The sequence below is a fragment of the Nipponia nippon genome, unplaced genomic scaffold (genome assembly GCF_047370975.1).
Source record: "Nipponia nippon isolate SJK-2023a ecotype South Korea unplaced genomic scaffold, ASM4737097v1 scaffold_1, whole genome shotgun sequence".
Taxonomy (NCBI): domain Eukaryota; kingdom Metazoa; phylum Chordata; class Aves; order Pelecaniformes; family Threskiornithidae; genus Nipponia; species Nipponia nippon.
In genome coordinates this window covers 60,266,681-60,292,232 of record NW_028262290.1, presented here as the reverse complement: position 1 = coordinate 60,292,232, position 25,552 = coordinate 60,266,681, and the positions used below count along the sequence as shown (strand labels likewise).

General features: G+C 37.4%; 1 protein-coding gene across 1 annotated transcript; it reads right to left on the bottom strand.

Moving 5' to 3' along the window:
* Nucleotides 1-23,135: 23,135 nt before the first annotated feature.
* Nucleotides 23,136-24,143, bottom strand: LOC148057395 (inositol 1,4,5-trisphosphate receptor-interacting protein-like 1). The gene has a single exon (XM_087747199.1). The coding sequence runs from the start codon at nucleotides 24,141-24,143 to the stop codon at nucleotides 23,136-23,138; it is 1,008 nt and encodes a 335-aa protein (XP_087603325.1).
* Nucleotides 24,144-25,552: the final 1,409 nt, after the last annotated feature.

The following is a 25,552-nucleotide window of genomic DNA, read 5'->3' as shown; positions in this document are numbered from 1 at the left end:
TGGGAGTAAGGCTGAGATAGGATAAGTTTATGAAGTGGAACCCTCTGTGAAACTGCCCACTTGTCACTTTCACAGACCCTTTATTCTGGATATGTCAATATATGAATCTGATTTCATCTTCAGGGAAAGACAACTGCAAATTGGGCACTAAAGTCGACAGAACACAGAACCTGTGTGGTGAAATAGCTTTTGAAACAAACACATTTAATTATGTTGAAATTAAACTTACATAAAGTAATTGAGTTTGTGATATTTGTCAGGATCTTGCTTTGTGTCTAAAGAAAGAAATATTTATTTTTATTTTTTAAACCTAAATGTTTTTCTCATATGCATCTCTCTTAAAAACAATATGGAAAAAAATGCCTTTGCATAGAGCTACTGAGAGTTAAAGTTGGCTAAGGGTACTAGAAATTTCATCTGCTAGTGGAATTCCAGAAAGAAAGCATTTTGAAGTTACTCTCGTGGTCTGAATTTAGTAGTTACAAGCCCTGCATAAGATCAAACATAGTATGTTATATAGCAGTTCTTACATGAGGAATGTATCTTCATTTTGACATAAAATGTATGTTTAAAAAAAAAAATCAAATTGCAGAGAATCCGTTGCATCCATTTATATTTTTTTTCTCAATTTTTAATTAAGGTAATTATACCAAAGACACCTTATTCTTGGACTGAATTTGTTTAGTTATACTTTCTGGTTATTAGACCTTTTTTACATAGTCCACCCTAGGCTTTAAGTAAATATCTTACTATTAGAAAGAATCCTTGGCTGTTTCTACAGACCAAAACTTCCAGCAGTTGGTGAAAATGATCCAGAATTTTTGTTCATCTTTCCCAGATGATGACTTCTCTGCTCAATCATTTGTTATATGATGGCTATCATGAACATAAAGTTATTCACAGATTATTAAGTCAAAAAGATTCATTAGGTAAGCTTTGCCGAATGGGATTTACTGGGGATATTTTCTTTCAAAAGTCTATTGACTGTCCTTGAGATGGAATAGAAATATATTTCCAGTATGCACTAGGTTAGTGTTTCCTTCATTGCTAAGGTGCCTAAAAGACATGAAAAACTAGTGGGAAGTTATGGGCAAGTCTCTCCTCTCAGATGGTTGAAGTGAGAGCAATGTTAAATGTGTCTTGATTTCTTCAGGTATGACAGTGTTTCCTGTGTCTTGAAGTAATTTGTTTGGATGCTTATTTTTGTAAGTAAAACAGGCCCTGAAGGAAGGGATACGTCTATAGTTAGCACTTCATGTTTACATTATTGTCCTTATAATTGCTGATCATCTCATAATGCCCACTCCTAATATAGGCTGATTTAGACTCTGGAAAATATCATTCGTGTTTATCTTTCACCAATAAAGTCATATCACTAATGATGACTGCACACCAGAATACAGTATTGTATTTCAGTGGCACACGTTGGTAGAACAGCTTGATGGAATACAGAGAGACAGTTTCAGGAAACTACAGGTGCTGTCTGCCCTATTTTGTGGAGAGTTGGAAACATTTTTCTCCCATTTGACAATGACATACATAAAATGTGTGGCAGCACAGCTTGAAAAAAGCGAGGTCATGCCCTTACTCTGTATTTATCTCCACATAGTTCTTGAAACCATTAATAAAGACAGCACTGACAGAATTCCTGCTGAGTAGGCAGCTGTAGGCAGATCCCAACACAGTGAACTGAGCTGAACATTTAACACGGGGCTTAAAAGTTCTGGATACATTTTGGCCATACCATTGGACATAGAAAGTGCAAAAACACTTTTTCATAGTGGAATGGGAAAACCCTTCAAGCAGTGGAGGAACTGAGGAGGCTTCTGCCATGGTGGCAGTAGGTTTCAAAGCACATTGATCACTATCACAAATGGGGATAAGCCAGTTTTAGTACTTCTTTCCTGCCTGTGACTAGTAGCATTGGACATTTTTTCATGACTCAAAAACTGATGTGCTCTTTAAAGTAGGACACACTGTACACCTCTGAGTGATAATGTATATGTGATAGGTAACCCTGTTAATTGATAGAATAGCTCAGCTGAGGAGTCAGTAGAGTCAAACTTCACATTAACATCACTCTGGCTCAGGAATATCAAAACACCTATCAAACCAGCAGAAGCCAGAGGTTGCCTGTTATAAGTAAAGTTGTAGAGCATGTTGAGATTATATCAATGATTTGAACCCTGTTATGCCTTAACCTGTCCTTGCCACATCATTTGTAAAATGTGCTGCTTCTTAACATGAGTTCCTGTCACATTACCTAGCTTGAGTTTTCAGACAAAGACTAATAGTGAAACTATCAATATGGATGACAATGAGCCATTTAATGATGAATATTCCATATCAGGTATGACATATAGTTCATCTTACCGAAATATTTCTGAAAGTATTAAAACTGACATATCCATAGCTCATAATAGAGCATGCTAATTTAGAACAAAGCTATCTCCATCTGAACCATGGTTTTAAATAATATAAGTTAAAGTATATTAGGAAAGTTGTACAACCTATACTCAAAAATGCAAGCTTTGTTCTAAAAAATTAGGCACAGCAGTGATCCAAAGGCTATACAGATTAAAATGAAAAATAAAAATCTTGTATTTTTCACATTTGTTTGTAAAAGTTGTTAAAAATAGTTTAGATTTATGTGACACCTTTATTCTATGTATTTCAAAATGTCATACTTGATGTAAGTCAATACAGCAAATTTACATGGAATAATCCTCAAGATGTGAGAGACTTGTCCAAATAAATCAATAAAAAATTTAGAAGCAGGGTTAAAAAATTCCATCATACTAGCAATAATTTAATAATTGGGTCAAATGTGCATTGGTCCCTGACTATAAAGGGACATGAAAAGTTAAATATAACTGCACCAAGAAATTAATTCTTGCTGCTGTAGACTGTTAATACCTTTTTAATTATTAATGCCTTTTGTGATAAATATTTTTTACATTATAGTTGACAAAGAAGTATGCAGAGATTGCAAACACAAGTAACAGTTTTTACAGTCTGTTATTACAAAATATTCAAAATATGAATGATAAAGCTAATTCTAAAAGGTCACAGACAAAAGCTGAATTGTGAATGGTTAATTTAAAAAGAGATTGAGAGGTTAAACTTTTTCTTTTCAATAAATTGTGATTTTAGACACTTCAAACATCATTACAAGTGTCCACTGGACTTTCTACGTTATGCTGTTTCTGATTCTTTACATGTATGTAATTGCTTTTCATCTTATCAACAGAATAAAGTATGTTCCCATTCAGAGTTGGTCCCCTATTACACCAGGATGAAATGTCCCCATTTTCTAAAATATTTTTCTGCCCATATGATATTCTGGTCCTGAGTTTTTAAATTGTAGTATGGAACTTCACTAATCCTTACTAGTGTTATACTGATGAGCAGTCAAAGCTAATTACTGTCCTCTTTCAATATAAAGGAAAAAAGAACATTCCTGCTTCATCTTTAAAAATTATTAGTAGGCCAACTTGACGGGATTCTGCAAAGTAGACTTTCCATTCCTAGTGAGAAAGAACTTTGTTCATGGGTTGATTTTTTTATTATGACCAAAGATACCAAAATAAATAAATCTGACTTTCTATAAAGAAAGATATTTTGAGGAAAAATCCATGATCCAGTTGCACAATCTAGAAGAAGGTAGCTAATCAGTAGGACAAGCCTGAGTTTTCTTAAAAAGATTTTACTATATTAACCTAATTGGACCTGAATTAAATTCTGTTTAATTTCAGATGGAAAAATAAAGTCTTGTAGCCAATACTAAATAGAGTAAGTAACGTAATGATAAAATAACTGTTGCCTCCAAAATGCACCAACTTCATTGTAGCTGCTGACAACAGCTTCATCTCATTCTTGGCAGAATTTTTTCTCTTAAAAGAATGTAAATAAAACCATGTACATAGACATTATATACATGGAAAAATAACCTCCAGTTGCATGCACTAGGGAGAAGATGTGACTTTTCTTCTCCAGTGTACTTTTTTAAACTGAAAATAGGATAGAGGACTGTTGATAGAGGATGACGGATAAAAAGAAGAATGACCAAAAATGAAGAAACTATATGCAAAATAATTTAAAACAAGAAAAAAAAAACAAAACAACAAAAAACAAGCACCCCCAAAAAAGGATAAAACTGAAATGAAGAAAAGGAAGAGCTAAATTAGAAAAGAAGAATGCATCCTAGAGAAAAGTGGAAATAGAAAAAAATAATAATTTTGAATTTAAAAATGAAAGATATTATGGAGTATTAAATTTAATAGATGCTGAATTTCAACATTTGCACAATAAATCTTTAATTGAAGCAAATATCAAGAAAAAAATGTCTGAAAAGAGGATCTGTTTTGAAAATCTGTTGCTGTTCTCTGATTAGAAGTTTTGAATTTCAGTCATCATAATATTCTCACAAGTATGTATATTTTGGATATAATGCTGGGTAGACTTCACATGTTGACAGAAAGTATAAATTTTTAGTGCAACTGTATTTTAAGCTAAAGAAAATTTCGGTTTCAAATGTATGATTTTTCAAAAAAACAAATTAAAAAAATCAACAAAAACATTTTTTAATTAGAAAATGTTCTGTTACAGAACATATTTAAAAAACAAAAGTAAACTTTATGTTTAAAAATTGAAGAATTTTAATGTTATACTCAAATATAGAAAGACATTACACACAAAGAAAACTGTTATTTTTAGAGCAAGTATTACAGCTGTTTTCCAGGGATTGGCACTAGGCACGATGCAATCCTGTCAAATTATTTGGACTGAAAAAGCAACCTGCCTTTGTAAAATCAAGGCATATTTAAACCATTTAAAACTTTTCTTGGGCATAAAGATAAAATGCAGATGAAACTACATTGCTAAATGTCGTACTAGCAGGTGTGGAATTATATAGCTACTTTTAGAACAGCACAGTGCCTGTTACCTGCAAATTCACAACCTCACTAATTAAAGACATTACACAGAGGTTTAGTGAAAAGGCTTAATATTTAAAAAGTATGTTATTACATTTTTTACTTGATTTTTTAACCTCATTGTTTGCTGTTGAAACTGTAGCAGAAAGAAAAGTTGCAATTCTGGAAGGTCAACACTTAATGAGTGATAGCGGTACTGACCTTGCTGTTGCGATTCCTGATGTTCAAACGGTCTCATTTCCTAACGGATAGTCTTACATCTGAAAATTGGGAAAGCTTATCAATTTTCAGAGCTGTTTTGAAAGGTGTGCTTTGAGGATCTCAAAGGAGCTGCAGTCTGCTTTCAAGAGGTAGGAACAAGCTGATCTGGTGAGCCATGCATTTCAGCACTTCATTCCACACACTGAAAGAGGGCATGAATGCTTTGACACAGAAAATATATTCTAAACCATGGCGATGAGCAAGCTACCTGGGAAATGATCACCCCAAAACCTTCTTCTTCATCAATATATTTTTTTCAGAGGAAAAAGAAGCCTCAATACCTCTAGATCAGAGCAAACAGCACTTGGCACTTAAGCTGTCAGCGGCATGTTACAGATGAGTGGTTTAAGCCGCTTAAAAAAATCACCATCAAAGATATTTGTAAATAGTGATTTTAATAGAAATCTATAAAGGTGTGATTTTACAGAGTTCGATGGCAAGGTTCACTGTATTACTTATTAAATGAATGGAATATATATATAAAGAGAAAGAAAGAGGAAATCGAGCCCGAAAAAAATACACAGAGGAAAAGGGTAGCCCTCCCGTTAGAGTCACAAGGTTCAGAATGGACCCCCTTGCTTTATAAACTCCTTCTCAGAGAGTAGCCTAGGTGCAGCTGGATCCCATCCTAGTCTCAGACTTGGTCAACAGTTTACGTCTAAGGATTATATGTTTAGCAGCAGTTTAAGGTTTGTTTGCAGCAAGGAGAAAATCACAAAATTTAGCAATAACTAATCATTAATTAAGCTAGCATCTACAAAGTGATTAAATGAGGTTTACTACAATATTTATATCACACACGCACAATAGGCCTAAGTACTCATTATATGTGCAGTTAAAGGTACCAATAAAAATTCCCCTGTGTTTAGCAAAATGCTCACCTTAAATGACTGTCTCAATGGGCGAGGGTCAAACCTCGAGGAGCAAGGATCGCCGAAAATCAGGCGAGGGTTGAATCTCAAGGAGCAAGGAGTACCAGAGATCAGCTCGAGTTCACTGCTCTGAGAGGTGTCCCACTCAGAGGGAGATTCTGGTGCGGGCTGCTGCGGTCCAAGAGAGCTCAAAGGGTCTCAGCTTGGCACCACTGTTTATAGGGTCATGAGATGATTGACTTTAGACATCAGTAAATTTCCCTTCTACTTTCACAGCCCGTGTTGAAGATTACTAAAAAGTTCTCCAAAATTCCATTGATGCTGGTACAGATCCTCCTGAGTTACAGCCTAGATAAGATAGGCCCCAAGGCTGTCAGGAGGCGACTAGTACAGGTGAAAGATATAGTTCCAAGGTTGTCAGGACTGCCTCCTTAGTACAGACAGTGCTGTTCCCACCTCAGCCATGTTAGAGTTTTGATACAGTCAAGGGATGCTTAACCGCCAAACTCGTTACACAAAGGCCAAGTTTTGATGGGAGTTACTGAGATTGTAAAGCAGCTTTGCTTCCCATGTTCTGCCAGGTGCACAAGAAGAAAAGGCAGGGGGGGAATACACCACGACACGGCAGTAGAGCAAGTCTTGAGCTCAAAGGAAGTCAATTCCAGAAAATTTCTGAGACAGACAAGTTTCTTGAAACCCAGAGGTATGTATGTAAAAGAAGATGCAATTATTCAACAATGCAGGAGAAAGAAAGTCCCCATGGGATTTTTAAGGAAGTGTTACTGCCTGATAACCAGTGCAGAAAGAGACATACACCATTATTTAATTGATTCTGACCTGGCAACATGCAACATCCAATCTGTGAGCTTTGCTCTAGACGTATAAATCTCTAATTTGGGGGGCATAAAGCTCTCTGAGGCCTCAGATACAGAACTGAAGTAGCAAATGTAATGAATTATTACACTTCAATAAAACACACAGAACAGTTTCTGTGTACACATTTTTCAGCACATAACAATTTTGCTCAATTTTGCCTGCTTCGTTGTGACTTAAAATAAATATGAGCAGGTATTTTTTTCAATGATCTGGTCTACAAATAAACAATTTTGATTTTATGTTTATTTTTGATACATACATTAGAAGGGTGGACACAGCTTCATTTTTTATAAAAGTAGAAGTTAGAAAATATTAAATAGATGGCCAAAGAGAAGATAATAGCAAGTGTGATAATAATAATAAAAAAATGTTTCTTTTCAAATAACAAATCAAAATGTGTTACAGGTTCATCTTCTTGCTTATTTTTCTTTTATGCAATATGAAAAACTAGAATGCCCACCCAAAGTTCCCTTACCTCTTGAAGATCTTATCGTGGCCAAACTAGTTTTAGTGTGTCCCGTTCAATATCTTCCTCCTTCCATTGAGAACACATGGAAACCCTTGTCTCCTAGTGAACATGTAAAAATGAGAAGATCTGATTTTGTTATCTCCTGGTATATACCTTATATGACTGGTTCCTCTCTTTTTTTTTTTTTTTTTGAGAGAGAGAAAAAAGCCTCAACTCTTTAGTTGAAACAAACACAGAGGGGTTGGCAAAGAACTACTAAAAATGACAAAAGAAATGTCCAACTTAACATTATCACGAAAAGTGAACATAACATATCAGGAGAATAATAAGGTTGAAGTCTACTGAGCTGTATAAGGTTTCAAGTAATGTAAAATTCTCAGTGCTAACAAAGAATTCCCATAGATGACTGAGAATTGAGGTCTGGAATCAGTAAAGACTACAAGAAAATAGAGGGTCATTTTAAGTATTAATTTCATTCCTCACACAAAATTTTCTATAAACTCAAGCTCATGTTACATAATCCCTATCTAAAATGTACACAAATAATTACTGTATGTCATGTTATTGTGATATCTATTTACCACACTGGAGTCACCAAGGTTATGTCAGGGACAAATCAGGTCTTGAGAGTATATCCAATTTGTCAGTGCTAGGGTAAATTCCTGGATTAGAGTGTTTATATTAAGCTAAAATGTATTCCATCACTCACAAACCAGTCTTGAGTCCATACCCAGTTTATCAGTGCTAGGGCAAGTTCTAGGATTACAGCATTTATATTAAACCTAAAATGTACCTCATCACTCAGACTAGATATATTCTCAAGGCAGAATTCATCCCTCATAGAGCTTCATCAGCTTCAGTGGGTTTACTGACCGTGAATGAATTTGGCCCAATGCTCTTACTAATGCAAATTTAAATAATCAATTGTCTTTTAAGAGGTACAGCTGAGAAAGTGACCTGTTATTCTCAGACTGATGTTGAATGATGTCACTTAGTCAGGCAGAATCAATTATTGTGCTCATCCAAATCAGATCAACTTCTTGGATTAAAATAACTCCAATTAATATCTCTAATCCAATAACTCCAATTTGAGTAGTCTTTCAGATTATTTTCCAGTAACTCATGATGAACTCCGGCTTAAGATATGAAAAATGAAATGTGATTATTATTTTTAATTCCAAATAAATATAAATATTTATTTTATTGGTAGGCTTGTCAAAAATAACAGTAACAATGAAAAGGTAACAACAATTCAGGCCATGTTTACAAGGGCCCAGCTATTTTCTTAGCAAAGAGAAAGGCAAGCAAACTAATGAATTAATTACCCCTTAAATAACTGGATTTTCTCAGCTTAAGCAGTATAGCAGTTTTCTAAGTTTAGAAACACATAGAAGTCACCTTCTTGATATGCTTTATATAGCAGAACTGACCTTAACGTGGCAGCACCTGTTTTTTTTTGGTTTGTTTTTTGCTCTCCTTTTCAGAGCTTTATCAGTGTGACCTAGTAAGTGGCCTCCTAGCCTGATGTAGCATGTAAGGTACTCTTACTTGGGTCTTGCTACATTTTCCTCCTGGGTAGGAAGTATTATTCTAGGAAAAAATGCCTCCCATAACAGCAACCACCACTCATTGAAGATCAGCTCAGATCAACGTCTTTCCCTTCCTCCTCTTCTTTTCCTTACTCTCCCCCTCCATCCTAACCCCCAGGTCTCCTCACCCTGAAAACAGCTTCTCTGGTCCTATTCAGCCCAGCCCTGACTCCCATCTTTCCTTCTCCCTTTCCCTACTGTTACCTGTTCAGGAGTCCTGTACCATGCAATTCCCTTTTGTGTAATACCAGCCATGGGAGTGTTTATTTGGCAATGATAGCTGAAGCTGCAGAAATAAAAATAGAGAGACTGTTGCTTGTCTGGGAGATAAAAGACAAAAAGGTGGAGGATGATCCAGCTCCTTTCTAGGAAGCTGGAAGAGGTAGCATAGGTCTAGATCTAAACCCCCACTGCTGTTGAAGTTGAATCACTCCAAGTCTGCTGTGAATATTGGCAATATTTTACCTGACTTCTCAGGGAAATAGGAAATGTGATTATTCTGGATTACCATGCTCATAATTTTTGAATCTATTTTCCGATTTGATCCAAACTTGGCAAGGGCTAAAAGGTCTGAAATGTTATTTATTTCTTGTAAAAATTGTCAAAGAGAATGGCCAGATACATAAACTTAGCTCATTTCTTGGAGTGGCTATAGTTTGCATTTAGCACACTATTAGATATTCAATAATCTACCCATAGGAGAGGGATTACATATTCTGGCACTATGAAAAACTTCAGTCTTAAGGTTTGTTGAAGTCTGTCTTTATTAATTCTAGTTCTCATGGAAAAAAATATTTTCCTTTGGATATACAGCTAGTGATTTTGCAAGCAACAAATGGCTATAATACAGAAGAGGTATACCAACATATAATACAGAAAAGATACACCAACAAAGGCACATAAGAGGTTGTTCTAGAGCAGGAATTTGGAAGAACCACAGCTACTACACTCAGAGGTGTCAAGTTGCTTCTTCCTCAAAGTGGACAAGAAGAATTGTAAATTAAATGGAAGCAAGACCATTTACTAAGGAAGACTGCACTACAAATCTAAAATGGTTATCAATATATTCTCTTTCCAACACCTTAAATTATTATTATGGAGCAATAGAGTCTGCAGTATAAACACCACCATATACATGACAGGTAATGTGACACAACACAGTTTTCATTGACAGGTGTTTCATTTGATCCTTTCTGTAGTAAATGTTGAGATTAATGCCCTTGGTTCTGGAAATTTTGCTGCTTTCCCATTTTTGTGTCCAATCAGAATTTCCTGGATCACCCCTTATTGGCTGAATTCAATAGGAAAACAAGGGTATATAATAAGAATTTATCTTAGTTTATTTTAATCACTACTTGTTAGGCATGACCTTATTAAGACAGGCTGTTGTTTTTTTATTTATTCCACCCACCCACCCCCAAGATGAATGGAACGGCAAGTAAAGAACATGAGAGAAGTTAGAATGCACCACGATGACAGAGAAGGGCAAGAGCAGTATATTTCTGGGAGAGTTCACTGGGTGTGCAAATACTATATGACAGGAGGCAAGCTTCACATGTTCAGAACTTAGGGACATAGCTCAGGATATTTTTTTCTTACAAACTATGACTGTGTTTATTTAATTTTTGTTCACAGCATAAGTACACAGAATGTGTCATAGTAGATAAGAATATTTCAAGAATGCAAGCTTGAAGATAATTAAAGGTATATCTTGAAGCCACAAATATCAGAAATTGAGTTCCCATGAATTTCTCTAAAAGCAGGATTGGAGATGCATAACAAACAAGATTTGCTTGCAGTGAATAAGTAAGAAGTTGTAACTAAAGTTCAAGACACTGTAATTGTTTTGATGTACGAAAGCAGGGAGAAAAATAATTTAAGAAACAAAATATGGCTGAAGAGATTTAATGAGAGGATTCTCAGTCATCAAATAAACTATTATGTAAAGGCAGGAATAAGTTAATGAAGAATCACAGACCCATTTAAAGATTGTTTATGAGAAATCAAGTCTGGAACAAAAGGAAAAGGAAAAAAAATAGAAACAGTTGAAACCAAAAAAGAGGAATGCTAATTGGGGACAGTCAAAGAGGTATGTAGGCACGGAGGATATTTTTTATTTAGCAGATTATTTAGCTTTTTGGTTTACAAATCTGTGAGGTCACAAGTCCAAAGTTGAAATGAAGCAACAAATTACAACCTGCATGCAACCTGAAGAAATTTCTCTGAGTTTTAAGTTAATCAGTTAATCAGTCCAGCAGTATAAATGGGTTACACGGGTAACCTAGCTGCATTGTGATTCATAAAACACATTATGTCTTCCCATACAACTTATTTCTCATACCTTAGACCTTGAGAACGAGAATAACTGTACTGGGTCTAGCTGGGATGGAGTTAACTTTCCTTAGAGACACCCATATGATGCTGTGCTTTGCATTTGTGGCTAGAATGGTGTTGATAACACACCAGTGTTTTGGCTGTTGCTGAGCAGTGCCTGAACAGCATCAAAGCTGTCTCTCCAACCCACCCCCCTGCCCCAAAGACCTGTAGGCTGGGGGTTGGCAAGAGGTTGGGAGGGGACACAGCCAGGACAGCTGACCCCTAACTGACCAAAGGGATGTCCCATACCATATGACATCATGCTTAGCAATAGAAGCTGAAGGAAAGGAGGAGGATGCAGGGACATTTGTAGTTATGGCATTTGTCTTCCCACATAACCACTACACTAAGGCCCTGCTTTCCAAGAAGTGGCTGGACATCTGCCTGCCGGTGGGAAGTAGCTTTTGCTTTGCTTCTGCAGATGGCTTTTGCTTTTCTTATTAAACTGCCTGTATTTCAATCCACAACTGGTTCCATCTTATTTTCTCCTGCTGTCTTGTTGAGGAGGGGGAGTAAGAGAGCAATTGGTTAGGGGTCTGGCACCCAGCCAAGGTCAATCCACCACCACAACATTCCCACTTTGATTTACGGAGAGAATAAAATAGGTGTATATAACAAGAAAATAGTTACTGATCAGCAACTACTTTAATTAATAAGTAAGAAAAGGATCAAAATTAATAGTTGCAAATGCCTGAGAAAGTCTGTGACATAAATTAAACCACAAAGTGTGAAAGTATATACACAACTAGTTAGGGCAGATGAAGAAATGTTTGCAAAATCTGAATAGACAAAAATACATTCTAGAAAACAGATGGAATTAGAGAAATTAATGAACCACCAATAATTACTGTTGATTACTTCAAACTGAGGAGATATCAAAATGAAAGACAGACATAATAAGTAAATCAGTAAAAGAAAATTACTGTTTCTGGTAAACATTATTACATAAACCAAGAATTGTTCAGCGTCAGTAAAAATTGTAATACCTATATTATTAAGTGCTTGTGTGGTAAAAATATCAATAATATAGTAATATATCATTACACTCCATTTTGAGAATCCCTTTCCTGCAGGAGTTTCAAAGTTATTTATTAGAAATAAATGTGTTCCACTATAGTAAAAAAGAAACTGCTCGTTACAATGAGAGGTTACAATTATCACTACCTTGCATTAAAGACAGCATTTCTACTCATTATTTGATGTTCAATGAGTTATTTACTCAAGATGAAGTAATGAAAATAGTACATATCAACAGTAAAGTAAAGTAATTGATTTGGGTTCCCACGCCCCCCCAAAAAATTACAATCATCATATTTTCCTCTGTATTTTGAAAAGTACTAGAGATGATGATACTTATTAATATATACAATGAAATGAAAATCTCTTGTAAAAAGAAAAGGAGTGACTTCTGATAAAAACTCATGAGATTCAATGTTTGTGAATTAACATGGAAGCCAGAAGATAACACTTTATCCTGCTGGAAAACTCTGGGAGCAAAAAGAGTATAGCCGTCATCCTCCATTTTAAGTTAAATATATAACCTCAGTGTAACAAGCAGGGATTACTGCTTGCCTGAGGAAAAATACCCAAACAACCAACATGTTAAATGCTGTCTCACCAATCACAAGACAGTATTGAAAATATCAGTGCAAACTGGAGAAGAAGTTGTGGTTCTAGCTGTGGAATTTTAAGGGGAGAGAAAAAGCAAATTCTTGTCCTGTTCTGTAAGTAAGTGCATCAGGGAAAAGTAGAAATAGAGCCCTGGAACTATTAGTTAGTACATACAAGGAATTTGATTTCCACAGAAAGGTGTGAAAAGCTGAGTCTGAAAAAATCTCAGTGGAAAATGAAAAGAGCAGAGGGAAACTATATTGTCAAAGAATTCAGAGTTATTAAGTACAACTGATTTTTTTCTTTATGCTTGTACAGTCTCCACCGAAAACCACTAAAGGAAGGAAAAGTTAAAAAAAAAAATGCCTTCAGCCTTATTAAAATGTTTGCATTCAAACTACTCAGCATTTACAGAAAACTTGAAACTTTTGTTAGCATTAAGGCAATATGTAAATATACCAGCTTAAATTTACTCTCACTTTCTAATGTACAGTAATTTGCATGAAATAACTTGATAAGCAGTTTGCTCAGAAGTCTTCTCAATAAGATAGAAGCAAATTTTCACAGTGAAATGGAAGCACTACAAGTGAATAAAAGGATCGTGATTTCTCAGCCCTGCCACCTTCATCCACAAAGTGGAGTGTATATGTCTACAAGTATGAGGGTCTTTATGAAATATATATGTATGTATATATAACTGTCCCTGGAAGGTTTTCTATCATATTCAGCATTTTTCTGAGTGTATAAACATGAAGGTGGGTTTTTTTTTTTTGGCTTTGGCTTTGACTTTGACTTTCCATGAAAGCTCTTCCCTTTCTGGTTTAGATTTACTTAGGTAAGTTATTAAAAGGAATCATCAACTCAAAACCACTGCAATGCACCTAGCTTGATACCAGAGCTATTGTCTCTGGAAGCTTCAATGGATTCCTGATTTAATGCACTGAGTCTAGCAAACCATTGAACTCAAGTGAGTCATTCTCAATGTCACCAATATCAAAAGTACTTTATGTTAACAGAATCTTCTGTGACTTTTTAAAATAATACATAACTGTAGATACAATAGGTTTTAGGTACACAACTATTGTATTAAAAGCACATAGTTCTTATTACCTATAAAAATGCAAACAAAAGTATAAGTTATTATACTCTCTATATTATATATTATGTCTTATATCCTTTGTAATGTGTTTCCGTACCTGGAAAGATATACTGTGGATAAAGACAGGCCGTTTTCAGCAGAGCTCCAATACTGTGAATAAAGACCAGGAATTTTCAGCAGAGCTCCAAGGGTTAATTTACTACAAGATTTATAGGCAATAAAACATTTTTAAAAATAAAATACTTTTTTTTTTTTCTCTGCTGGAGTAAATTGTTCAAACTAAGGTATTTCTTCAAGGTCACAGGAGTAAAAGCTTGCTTTTTTTGAGCCTTCATATATCTAAAGAGAAAATTCTAAGTAATTCCCTAAAGGAAATAATTACTTTGATAAACAACCTTTATTGAATATAGTTGGAGGAGTATTTCTTCAGGGTACATCGCATTTGAAGTATTTTTCAATGGAATTAATTAAAGCCCTGTTCAAACCACCTTTCTTTATTTTCTAACCAAGTCATTTGCTGTCCAGCACAAAATCAAATTGAGTGTAAAGTAGAATCAATTTGTCTGACAGTGAAATCATGAAAACTCGTAATTAATTAAGAAACTTTAGTTTTATTTATCTTAAGTAAAGGACACCATGGCCATGATGTACTAAATTGGGTAGGTAGCACATTTCTGGAAACCTTTGTTCATAGTTGAGCTAAATCATAACAAAAAAGGTTTTTTTAATAGCCTTGGACACTGTTCAGAAATATTTGTGTCCTTTTCTTGCATCCAGGGACAGAGCTATCACCATTTTTAGGCACTGTTTGGAGAGTCAGATCTCTGTGCCCATGTTAGGTATAGTTTAACTATAAGCACTTGAAGGCCACAACCGTGGTAGACAAGACAATTCACATAATTCTATGAAGAACGTGTCTCTGCAAAATGGAGCTTTTCCAGCCTGGGCAGTTTGGGACTTCGTAGTCAGTGTAGTTCACTGTATGTGTGTGTGTATAAATATATATGTCCATATGTATGTATACGTATATATAGGACATAACATATTAATTTAAATTAATATAAATGTAATTTTAATTCATATGTACAAAAGTTAACAAAATAGTAAACATTATTTTAATATTTTTTTTAATGTCTTTTTAATTTATGTATAGGCAAATGAGGATGAGATACAGTGATTAAGATAACAATTAATATTTGTAAATTTAAAGACAGTAATTTCAAAATAGAGAAACTATTGACCTCTCTAAACATGTTGAAAGAATAAAATATTTCAACATCCAATGTAGTTTGTGCATACTAACATTCTATATAAATACAGTCAATACACGAACAAATCCTTACAAATTCTTTCCTGAAAATAGGCTATTAACAAATGTGGACCAAATCTGGCTGCATCATAGCAGTCTTACTGTGATTTGGTTTGTGCTGACATGAAACCAATGTCAGTCTTGTAGAATTTGGGATTTTTTTCTTGTGCACCAGAAATCAGGAAGGATTGGCAAAAACTCTTTTTGGTTTGTGCCTAAAAGACAGGATACACACAAGGACTTGCAGTTAAATTGTAAACATAAGTAAATACTAAATATCATAGTGGTAAGAAAGAGAAGAAAAAATCGTTTTCCAGAAATGAAAAAAGTGCTGGATAAAAACATTCAGTGCAAACTATTACAATCTAAGATTAAATGCTAAAACCCACTTTGCTAAAGTAAGAAGTAAGACTGAAATAAATCTTGATCGCTTTTGTTGTGTCATGCAACAAATGGTCTAATCTCATGCTCTAAAGTTTTTCTTAGTTATATGCAGAAATAATTTTTCCTTCTAGCATGTAAACATTTGACATCTAGTTTCATAAAATGTTTCTAGTCTCTGAATTGCAGGATCTTGATCAAGGTTAGAAGCAAGCTGATGAGGAAGGAATATTGGTGTGGCCAGTCATGATAAAAATGTGTTGCTTTTCTGGTTACTGTATCTCGTTTGCATGTTTAAGGTCAAAAAGCTGAGCCAGATGTGGGATGAGGAAGGAATTTTCCCCAGTTTAAGTTTTGAAGGCTCCCATTTTTTCCTCTGGAGCATGACATTGACCTTTCTTGTAAGAGAGTTCATATTTCCCCAAGGGTCTTCTAGCAAGGAGATGAAGGACTTTCCCACAATACGTAAATAACTAATAGGTATTAAAGCTTGGACCTGAAATTTAGAATCAAGAAAGAATCCCTTTGTGAAAACAGCATATTTCATCATTTTTTGTCTTGAGGAATTCTGCCAAAATATAGCTAATTTAAATACCTTTGAAAAATCCCTGCTCATCAGATGTGCTGAGAATTGACATTTTACATTTCAGCAACTGTAACCTCTTAAGAGTTACATATTTCACGCATGGTAAAAAAATAGAATGGGATCTATTCTGTTCAGGGATTATAAACAGGGAGCTTATATTGTGGAGCTGCTGAAGGAATGAATCTGTTTCATTATCATAGGATAAGGAGACTGGGCAGGATATAGAAGACAAATTGGATAAGGAGCCTCAGGAAGGATATGGGAACCACAGAGGAATACGGGCAAGGTTTACTAGGCAAAAGGGGTAAGAGGGACAGGTAAATACAGTGTGGACTTTGGGAAAAGAAACAAGGACTTGAAAGATATGAGAAAACCCTGGTTGCCAGAGAACACAGGCTGGGAATGGGAATGCCATTCCAGCACAGTAAAATGGTGTTTTCAAACAATCCTGGGATGAAAAGCCTGAAGTTGGAAGTGTTCAAAGTCAGGTTGGATGGGGCTTTGAGCCACCTGATCTAGTGAAAGATGTCCCTGCCCATGGCAGGGGGATTGGGCTAGATGATCTTTAAAGGTCCCTTCCAACCCAAACTATTCTATGATTCTATGACTCTATGACTCTATGATTCTATGATTCTATGATTCTATGATTCTATGATTCTATGATTCTATGAAGTGAGGGGTCTAGAACTGTTGAGGTGGGAAGAATGGACAGGGTAAGAGAAATTAAGAGAAAACACAGCTATACAGTATCAACCTGGAGAAGACTGACAGGGCAAAACAAATGTGAGTGAAAGGAAGTTGGTTTGTCCTTTTTTAAAAGTAAAATCCGTAGTTCCTGAGTCTGACCCTTTCTTGTGTATAATAGGAGACTCACTAACACATGTGCCTCAGGAATGTGTGTTGGATGTCATTAGTTCTTATAACATCAGTCATTGGATATGGTACAGAGTTGTGTGGTATTGTTTAATCCATTAGCTTCAGGGTTCTAGAACATCTAGAGACTGTGGTGATAGTTTTGAGAACTTAAATGACAGAATTTCAGTCTTTTCTTTTTTAAATTTGTTCCCTAGCTAGGGGAATTACAGCCACAGAAGCATGTACAACTGCATTTACATTTATTCAAAATATTTGTAAAGAAGAACATTTTTAAAGTTAAGCACTTGAAAGTTAGAAAATGTCTGACTGTGAGTTGCCTATGCTTCTTATGACCTGACCTCCCTTACACCTTTTTGGCAGTATGGTTTCCAATTAATCACAGTGACAGCCCAGGCTCTCGTGCTTTCAAAGCAAGCTTGGGAGATATAAAAAAATGAAAGCAACTGTAACCTCAGTTCCATAGCATGTATGCTGTATATCAAAAGCATTAAAGTTAGTGCTATATAGAGCACTACAAAATACTATAGGTGAAACAAGGGAGAATTACAGATGTAGAAAATGCAGTTCTTTTAATTAACCACGCACAACAGTCAGTAACCTCTCTCTCCTCTGCAATGCTGCTTTGCATACCTGACTACAGTATGAGAACAGCTACCACAGCTTGGAGGGCAAGGAAAGTGACTATGGTGGTAATGACAGAGATTGCATTCAATCTTTAGCACTAATTGAGGGCTGTGTTCAGTAATGGATTTGCTGTATTTCCATACCCACAGCTTTTGTTTCATTAAGACAGCCAGACTATAAACCTTTTGTAACCCGATGAGAGAAAAATGTTGGCTCTCATTTCAAGAAAATGCTTAATCATGCACTAATTTTGAGTATGTGATAAAGTTCTCTGAATTAAAATGCCTGCCTTGTGGAAGTGAGCCTTAATAAGAGGACAGCTGAGAATGGAGGTACTTTTCCACACATTTCAATGGCAATCAGACAAGACACATAGGTCATATATAGGCAGGCTTGACAATCATTCAAAGTAATAACATTTACCAACACTTTCACAAAAAAAAAAAATTCTCCATTCCTTACTTGTAGTGGAATTAGCCTCTTTTCGTTTTTTGATGTATAAAATCTAGACATCTAGTGCACATGATTCAAAAATAGCTTTCTAGTCAGCAGAGAACGATACCTCCAGGGAGAAACTGGTCTGAAAAAATGTATAAATGACATCTTTATCTCTCTGGTGACTAAAAAGTAGACCAGATGTTTGGCCTTGATAAGACAGATCAAGACTTCAGATGGCTAAAATGAGGTGACATGAACCCCATCTTTGATGTCCAAAAAGAAACAGTCATGAAGGGTGGACCTATACTGTACACATAGACTCTGTAAGCTGACATAAAATCTGTCAAATCTAGACCTGTAAATCTGGTACACTGGTGCTCAAATTGTTTGTCATAATTTCAGCTCAGCTTGAGATTATAAACTGGGTATGCAGGATCACACAACCCTGAATTTTTACCTAATAAACATGATCTGCATGGTAAGACCTGCTGTCTGACTGATAGTGAAATACAGATAAAATAATCCTGAATGCTGTAATACTCACTGACTTTGGTCAACACATGCAATGATGTGTGGATTTGCAACTCCTCTTGGCCACAGCTCAGTGATTTGTAGCACTGCACAGAGGGACATGTCAAAATCTGTCCACCTCTTCCTTAGTTTTGTTGAATCAGAGTGAAATATACACATGGTGTATAACTGTCTACAAAAATTGTTTTGGCTCCTTGCAGCTTCCCTACTTGTTATTTGTCTTCTTCATTTCTTTTATTTCCTACACTATCTCATTATTGCATCAGTTTGGCTCCCTGCCACTGCTGAGCCGTGTGTTCCACTTATAAAAGAACCTGATAGTTCATGCTTTGGTTGTGTCATGGTTTAACTCCAGCCCGCAACTAAGCATCACGCAGCCGCTCGCTCACTCCCCCCTTGGTGGGATGGGGGAGAGAATCAGAAGGGTAAAAGGGAGAAAACTCGTTGGTTGAGATAAGAGCAGTTTAATAATTGAAGTAAAATAAAATAGAACAGTTTAATAGGCAAAGCAAAAGCTGTGCACACAAACAAAGCAAAACAAGGAATTCATTCACTGCTTCCCATGGGCAGGCAGGTGTTCAGCCATTCCCAGGAAAGCAGGGCTCCATCACGCGTAAGGGTTACTTAGGAAGACAAATGCCATCACGCCCAATGTCCCCCCCCTCTTCCTTCTTCTTCCCCCAGCTTATATAGTGAGCATGACGTCATATGGTATGGAATAACCCTTTGGCCAGTCTGGGTCAGCTGTCCTGGCTGTGCCCCCTCCCAGTTTCTTGTGCACCTGGCAGAGCATGGGAAGCTGAAAAGTCCTTGACCAGTGTGAGCGCCACTTAGCAACTACTTAGCACTACTTAGCAAGAACCAAAACATGAGTGTATCATCCACATTGTTCTCATCCTAAACCCAAAACACAGCCCCAGACCGGCAACCAAGCGGAAAATTAACTCTATCCCAGCTGAAACCAGGACAGGTTGCATGAAACTAGTATCAGCAGATAATAACACTGAATAAACTGTGAAAATGGCTCCCTAACTAGATCCCAAAGTGAGCAGAGGGAGAAAAGGGGTATTTACAGGTAAAAATTGGTAGTATGGGAATGCACGGGTAGTATCTTTTTTTTTGTTGTTATGTAGCTATGTGGAAAAAAAAAGCATTATATATGCCTACTATATAAATAAATCAGTCAATGAAGACAATGGCACATAGATGGTCTGAAAAATCCAGATGTTCAAATCAGCCCTTCCTGCCTGTTCTGTTTCTTGTTGTAATAACTTGAATTCATCAGTCATAATTAAATTTCAGCATCTTTTATGTGAGTAGCACCATGAAACACACAAAGAGAGAAAACTAAATTCAAACCAACAGGTATATTTTTAATATAGCTTTTAGATTTATTGCACGTATTCTCTCACTTTGCCATTAAATGGCTATTAGAAAAAGAACAGAGTAAAAACCTGTATTCATAGAAAAGCAAACAAAAATAACAAATGTGTATCTGTGTGGATATAAATACCTAATCACATTTATAGCCCCTAGTTTATTAGAGACAGGATTGAATAAACATGCTTTGTAATTTTGGATGAGTTTTTTAAGTCAGGACTCTGGCATATTAAACACTGTATAGAGATCTGTGAAGGCATAGTAGCTTCTGTTTAAAACAGTGATCTCGGTTTAATGTGAGAGATAGCAGACAACATACAAAGTAAGGAAGAAAGTAGAATGGGATAATTGTTGTGGCAATAGCCACAGAGAGACAGAAAGAATGGTTATCGTCTACTACTACCTAGAAAACCCATTCAGAAGACCTCATTCTTTCAAAAAATTTAGTTCAATAGTGCCAGTCATGGGAGATGGAAAATATTAGCTTAGCATGGTAGCTTTATACTAGTAAGTATCAAAATCTTAGGAATATACACATATACCTGGTTGCATTTCTGAATCCCTTACTTCTTGGGTATCTGAAAGAAATGTTATAAGTCCAAAGCCATTTCCCCTGAAATGCCCATATTAAGTGAAGTTTCCTAATGAATTTCATTTTTTTTTTTATTCACCTGAGTTTACCTCTCTGTGAAACAATAATCTAAATTTCTTTTGATATGCAACTCTACAGATTCATTCAAGCATCCAAAAGATATCTATGAGTGGTCTTCTGAAGAAAAACACTTCTTTCTGGAAACTTCTGTGAAGATAGCTTGCATTAATTCTCTTTTGATTTATATGGACTTTTATGTTAAAAGATGTTCTTGGAGCTGCTTAGACTTTACAGCTCTCAAAAAAATGGGAGTTTGCAATCATAATTCTCTGAAATTCAGAAGTTTGGGACTGAGCAATACGGGATGATAATTTCATGTTAATATAGAAAAGTGAAAATAACACCTGAATGTATAAATTACTAATAACATATAGGCAATTAGTGTGTCTAATCTATTTTGTATTACTTAGTCTTCGGTTTAAACAAATACATTTATATTCTTGTATTTCTTACACTTAATAAAAGCCAAGTCTATAAACCCAGGTTTAATTAGTAGAATTCTGTGTTTGTGTAATTCTGAAAGTCAAAAGTAAATGAGAAGACACTCATTAATCTTCTATCATTATTGTTTATCATATTTATTTTTCTTTTAAAGCTATGCTATAAATGCTTCACAGTTCATTGTCAATAGATTGTTTTTCTTAGCCTTTATTGGACTATTGTTATCCAAATTAGGAAGAGATTATTACAATGAAAACTCTCCATTTTGGGATACTGCAAAATCAGGAAGATTGAGGTCCTGATTGCAGTTCAAGCTTTCCATTTTCTGCCTTAAATAAATTTGAAATTGGAATTGTCTCATGGTTGATGTATATTTGCAGCAGTCAAACCACTCCCAGCAGTTTTGATCCACCTGCAAAATTCACATAAAGCATGAGAAACAGTCAACTGTCTTTTCTGTGCTCCTGGTATCCACTTTCAAAAAGCACTTTTGTGCTACAAAAAAATTACTCCTTATGTGTTTTGTGTCCAGTTCTTTCCCAGTTCTTAAATTCAAGGAAGTGTTCCCAAAAGTAAGGGAAAGGCTACATATTTGTCATCTGGGATATATTGTTGTACTATATCTCCTTAAAAGTATGTAAGTAACAGTAAGAAACTTGAATAAGAGTAAGTACATGAGTCAGGATTACTCATCATAACTGAAAAAAAAAATGTTCTGAAGAAAATCTGATTTTACTAAATTTATCCTGTGCCTTTCACTTTTTATCTGCATAAAACGGTATAAAATTTTCTAACGAGACTGCAGAAATTCTTATCAGTCAGCCTGCCCACAGCAATTATATTGCTATTACCTGGGGTGCACACTTTTGACAAGTGTCAACTTCATTCATTTTGATGGCTGTACTTTAAACTTGCATTTAGTTTTCTTGACATTCGAGTATTCTCCCAGTGCAAGATGTGTTATAAAACTGTGCATATGATCAAACACTTTAGGTAGTCATTATAAAACTCAGATCTGCATTTATTAAATTAGGAGAGAAAGTGCTATCAGAGGCTTTCAGTGTCTAAGTATCTAATCGTAGAAGAGGACAGGGACTACGTAAAATGTGATAACAATATCAAAAACCTAATCTCAGTAGTTTAAAAAAACAAAACACCTAACTTAGAAAAAAGGAAAATATTGCACACAGATTCTTATTTTCACAATAGTTTTTTTTTTCACATTAAACATTAAAAATAATCCAAAAGTTTCCATTGCAACACTGTATAATTTATTAAGCCAACTCCGTCCCAGTCTTTTGGGGTACCTTTGCAGCTCTGTAGCGTCATCATCAACCAGATGATACAGGCAATGTGTTCTAATGAGGCGGAGAAACAGGGAAACATATTACTTTTTCTAAAAAACCAAAGCAACTTTCTAATGAGTACTTTAGACAAAGGCTGACTCACCATCAAGAAGAAACTCTTAGTCCAGCTGCATTTTAAAACTAAACTGAATGAATTTTTTCCTCACATTTCCTTAACCAAAAATACTAAACCTAAGAACAACATAGTTATTGATAAATATAAAATATATGTGTGGGTTTTAAAAATCAGAACAAGTCAAGATAACGATATTTTAGTGTCTTAGAATAGGAGCATTGAGTGCTGTGCTAGGAATGTAGCTCCCATACTTTGATTTCAGAGAAAAAAAAATAGGTCACTTGCTTTTTCTTTTAAGGTTATTTAAAATTGTTAGCAATTTAAAGCTCTGAGACTAATTATGCAATATGCCTTAATGAAACCATGAAACATACTGCCATTGGCTAACTGTATTTATAGAGTTTGAATTTATGGGGCAGGATTTTTTAAATGAGACAGAACAGTCATAAATGAATGTTGATGTAGAATCATGTGCATCTTGGAGGTGCTTGTCAGCTGGAACTTGGAGGACTGGGAGGAGGGCAACACTGTTAGCTGACAGTGGTATGACTGAAGCAAAAGCAGCCAGGCTGATCTCACCAACAGCTGGACCCAGCAGGTGATTTTCTCCACGTCTAGGTAGGAGCATGTGCAGAGGGTTCGTAGGAGGTATGAGATGTGATCCCTTGGAAGCTTGTCATTGGGGTGGTGGAGAAAGCACCAACTATCCCCCAGCAGCTGATCCCTCAAGCGCATGCACTCCAGCACCACACGGGTGCCGGAGTGCCTTGCTGCCAGCTGCCCCATGGTGTCTAGCTCCAGGCTGAAAGAGTGCCTGGGGGGTGGCTGCAGGAACACGAGCAGGTGATAGTCAATGCTGTTCTTGTGGACACTCCAAGCTTCATAGGTGCCATCCATCCCAATGGCTGGGTGCATCTGCAGCATGAAAGTCCTCTTGCAAAGCACTCGGCAGACATCAAGGAGGTCACCCACCAGCTCCTTCAGCACCTTGCACATGTCAGGCAGGCCCTGCATTGGTGATGGGGTAGACAGAGTCAAAGACCTGACGCCACTGTGTGCACCACTGAGGTCTTCCTCCTCCTCTTCCTCTCCCTCCTCCTTGCTGCAGGAGCTGTCTTGCTTAATGCAGCTGTCAGAGGCAAGCTTCATTTCCCTGGCCAGCAAGCAGACCTCAGCGAGCAGGACCAGGGCTCCTGCAGCAGTCCAAAATAGCCACTGCTGCAACAGAGAGAGCAGCATGGCTTTCTCCACATCCCTGCTCTGCTCAATTTCCTGCAGCAGCCAAGTTATCTCCTGTTGCAGACAGTCCTCACGCTGCTGCATCCACTTGGCTGTGGCCACATCTATCTGGTGATCGTGCTTCAGCCTGTGCTGGACAGCCAGCACAGCCAGGACAAGGGTGATTGCTGAAGCCATGACCTGGAGGAGGTGGGAGAAAAGGGGGCTCAGCAGGCCTGGGTGGGAGGGAGCACGAGGCTGGGGGAGTGGGGCAGGAGCTGCCTGGAGCTGGGGGCCAATAGGAGAGGGCGTGAGGGAGGTGGGAGGGAGCAAAGGCAGGGTTTGTGAGTACTGCATGGATGGGAGCCACGGGCTGTCCCATGAAAGCGTTTGGGCACTGGTGTCAACAGGATTGAAGGGGCCGCAGACCCTGGCTGGAGACAGCATGGGACCCATCCTGCCCAAGCCTCCCTGATCGCCAGCCCCTGGCTAGGCTGTGTCCCATGAAAGGGCAAGGGACACCCGCGTAGAGTGTGCTGAGGCCCCATTTCTGCCACCCAACAGTGTCCCATGGAGTCACAGGCACCTGGCACATCCCCAAAGCCTTTCTGAGCACCTGCCATCACTGGGAGCCCCCAGCACCTCTGCCCCCAGCCCCGAGGGTGGTACTGTGCCCTGCTCTGAGGGGCTCACTTCTCACTCTGGGTTAGAAACCCCCTGGCCATTTGCCCTGTCCCCCATCCAGCCCAGCCTTCACCCCGCATGCTGCAGTCACTGATCGCCCAAGTCAAACAGCAGTGGGGCTGCCTGATGATGTCGCTGGGGACAGGTCCCATTGTGACCTATCCCTTGTGCTGTCACAGCCACTAGAGCATCATCACGCAGCCGGCAAGCCACAGCCTTCATCCCCACTGCCCAAGCTCAGCAGGTCCTGGGCATCACACCAAGTAGAAACCCACCCGTCAGGAGTGAGCTCCCAGGAGCTCTCTTGACAAAGCAGGCAGACGCCCCCCAAAATCGTAATTGAAATGAAAGCAGGGACTGAAGGTGGATGTCCCTGACTTACGCAGAGAGGTGCAAAGCTTTCTGGACCAGGTGGTCTGACTCCGAGTTGTCTTGAAAAGAAGAGCTACGAGCCCTTGGGCAGAGACAAAACTCCTCCTCCCTCTTCTCCTCTTGGATTCCTTCTGCCAGGGCAGGACTTGGCCCTGCAAACCCTGATGATCAAGGCAAATGCAAATTGTGTCCCTGGTGCAAGTGGAAAAGATCCTGTGGCTCCTGCCTCTGGCTATCAACTTGCCCCCTGCAAGGGCAAGTGAGGGGACTGGAGAGGCCACACCAGGGCCAACATGTCTCTACTCGCCTGAGGATTCCCCAGTTCAGGAGAGGCCCCTCTACACCATGCTGGAGCACACCCTGCGTATCATGCCTCCCTGAACCGTGGCCTGTACTGCATGAGTGCATGCCTTAAAACCCAGACACCTCAAAAGCTTGCTTTAGCCTTGCTGCATATATGCCAAGACTGACAAGGGTGCCATTTTCTCTCAGTTCAGCATATGCAGAACCATACCTCTGATGCGTCTCCTGTCCAAAGCCTTCTGCAGGCA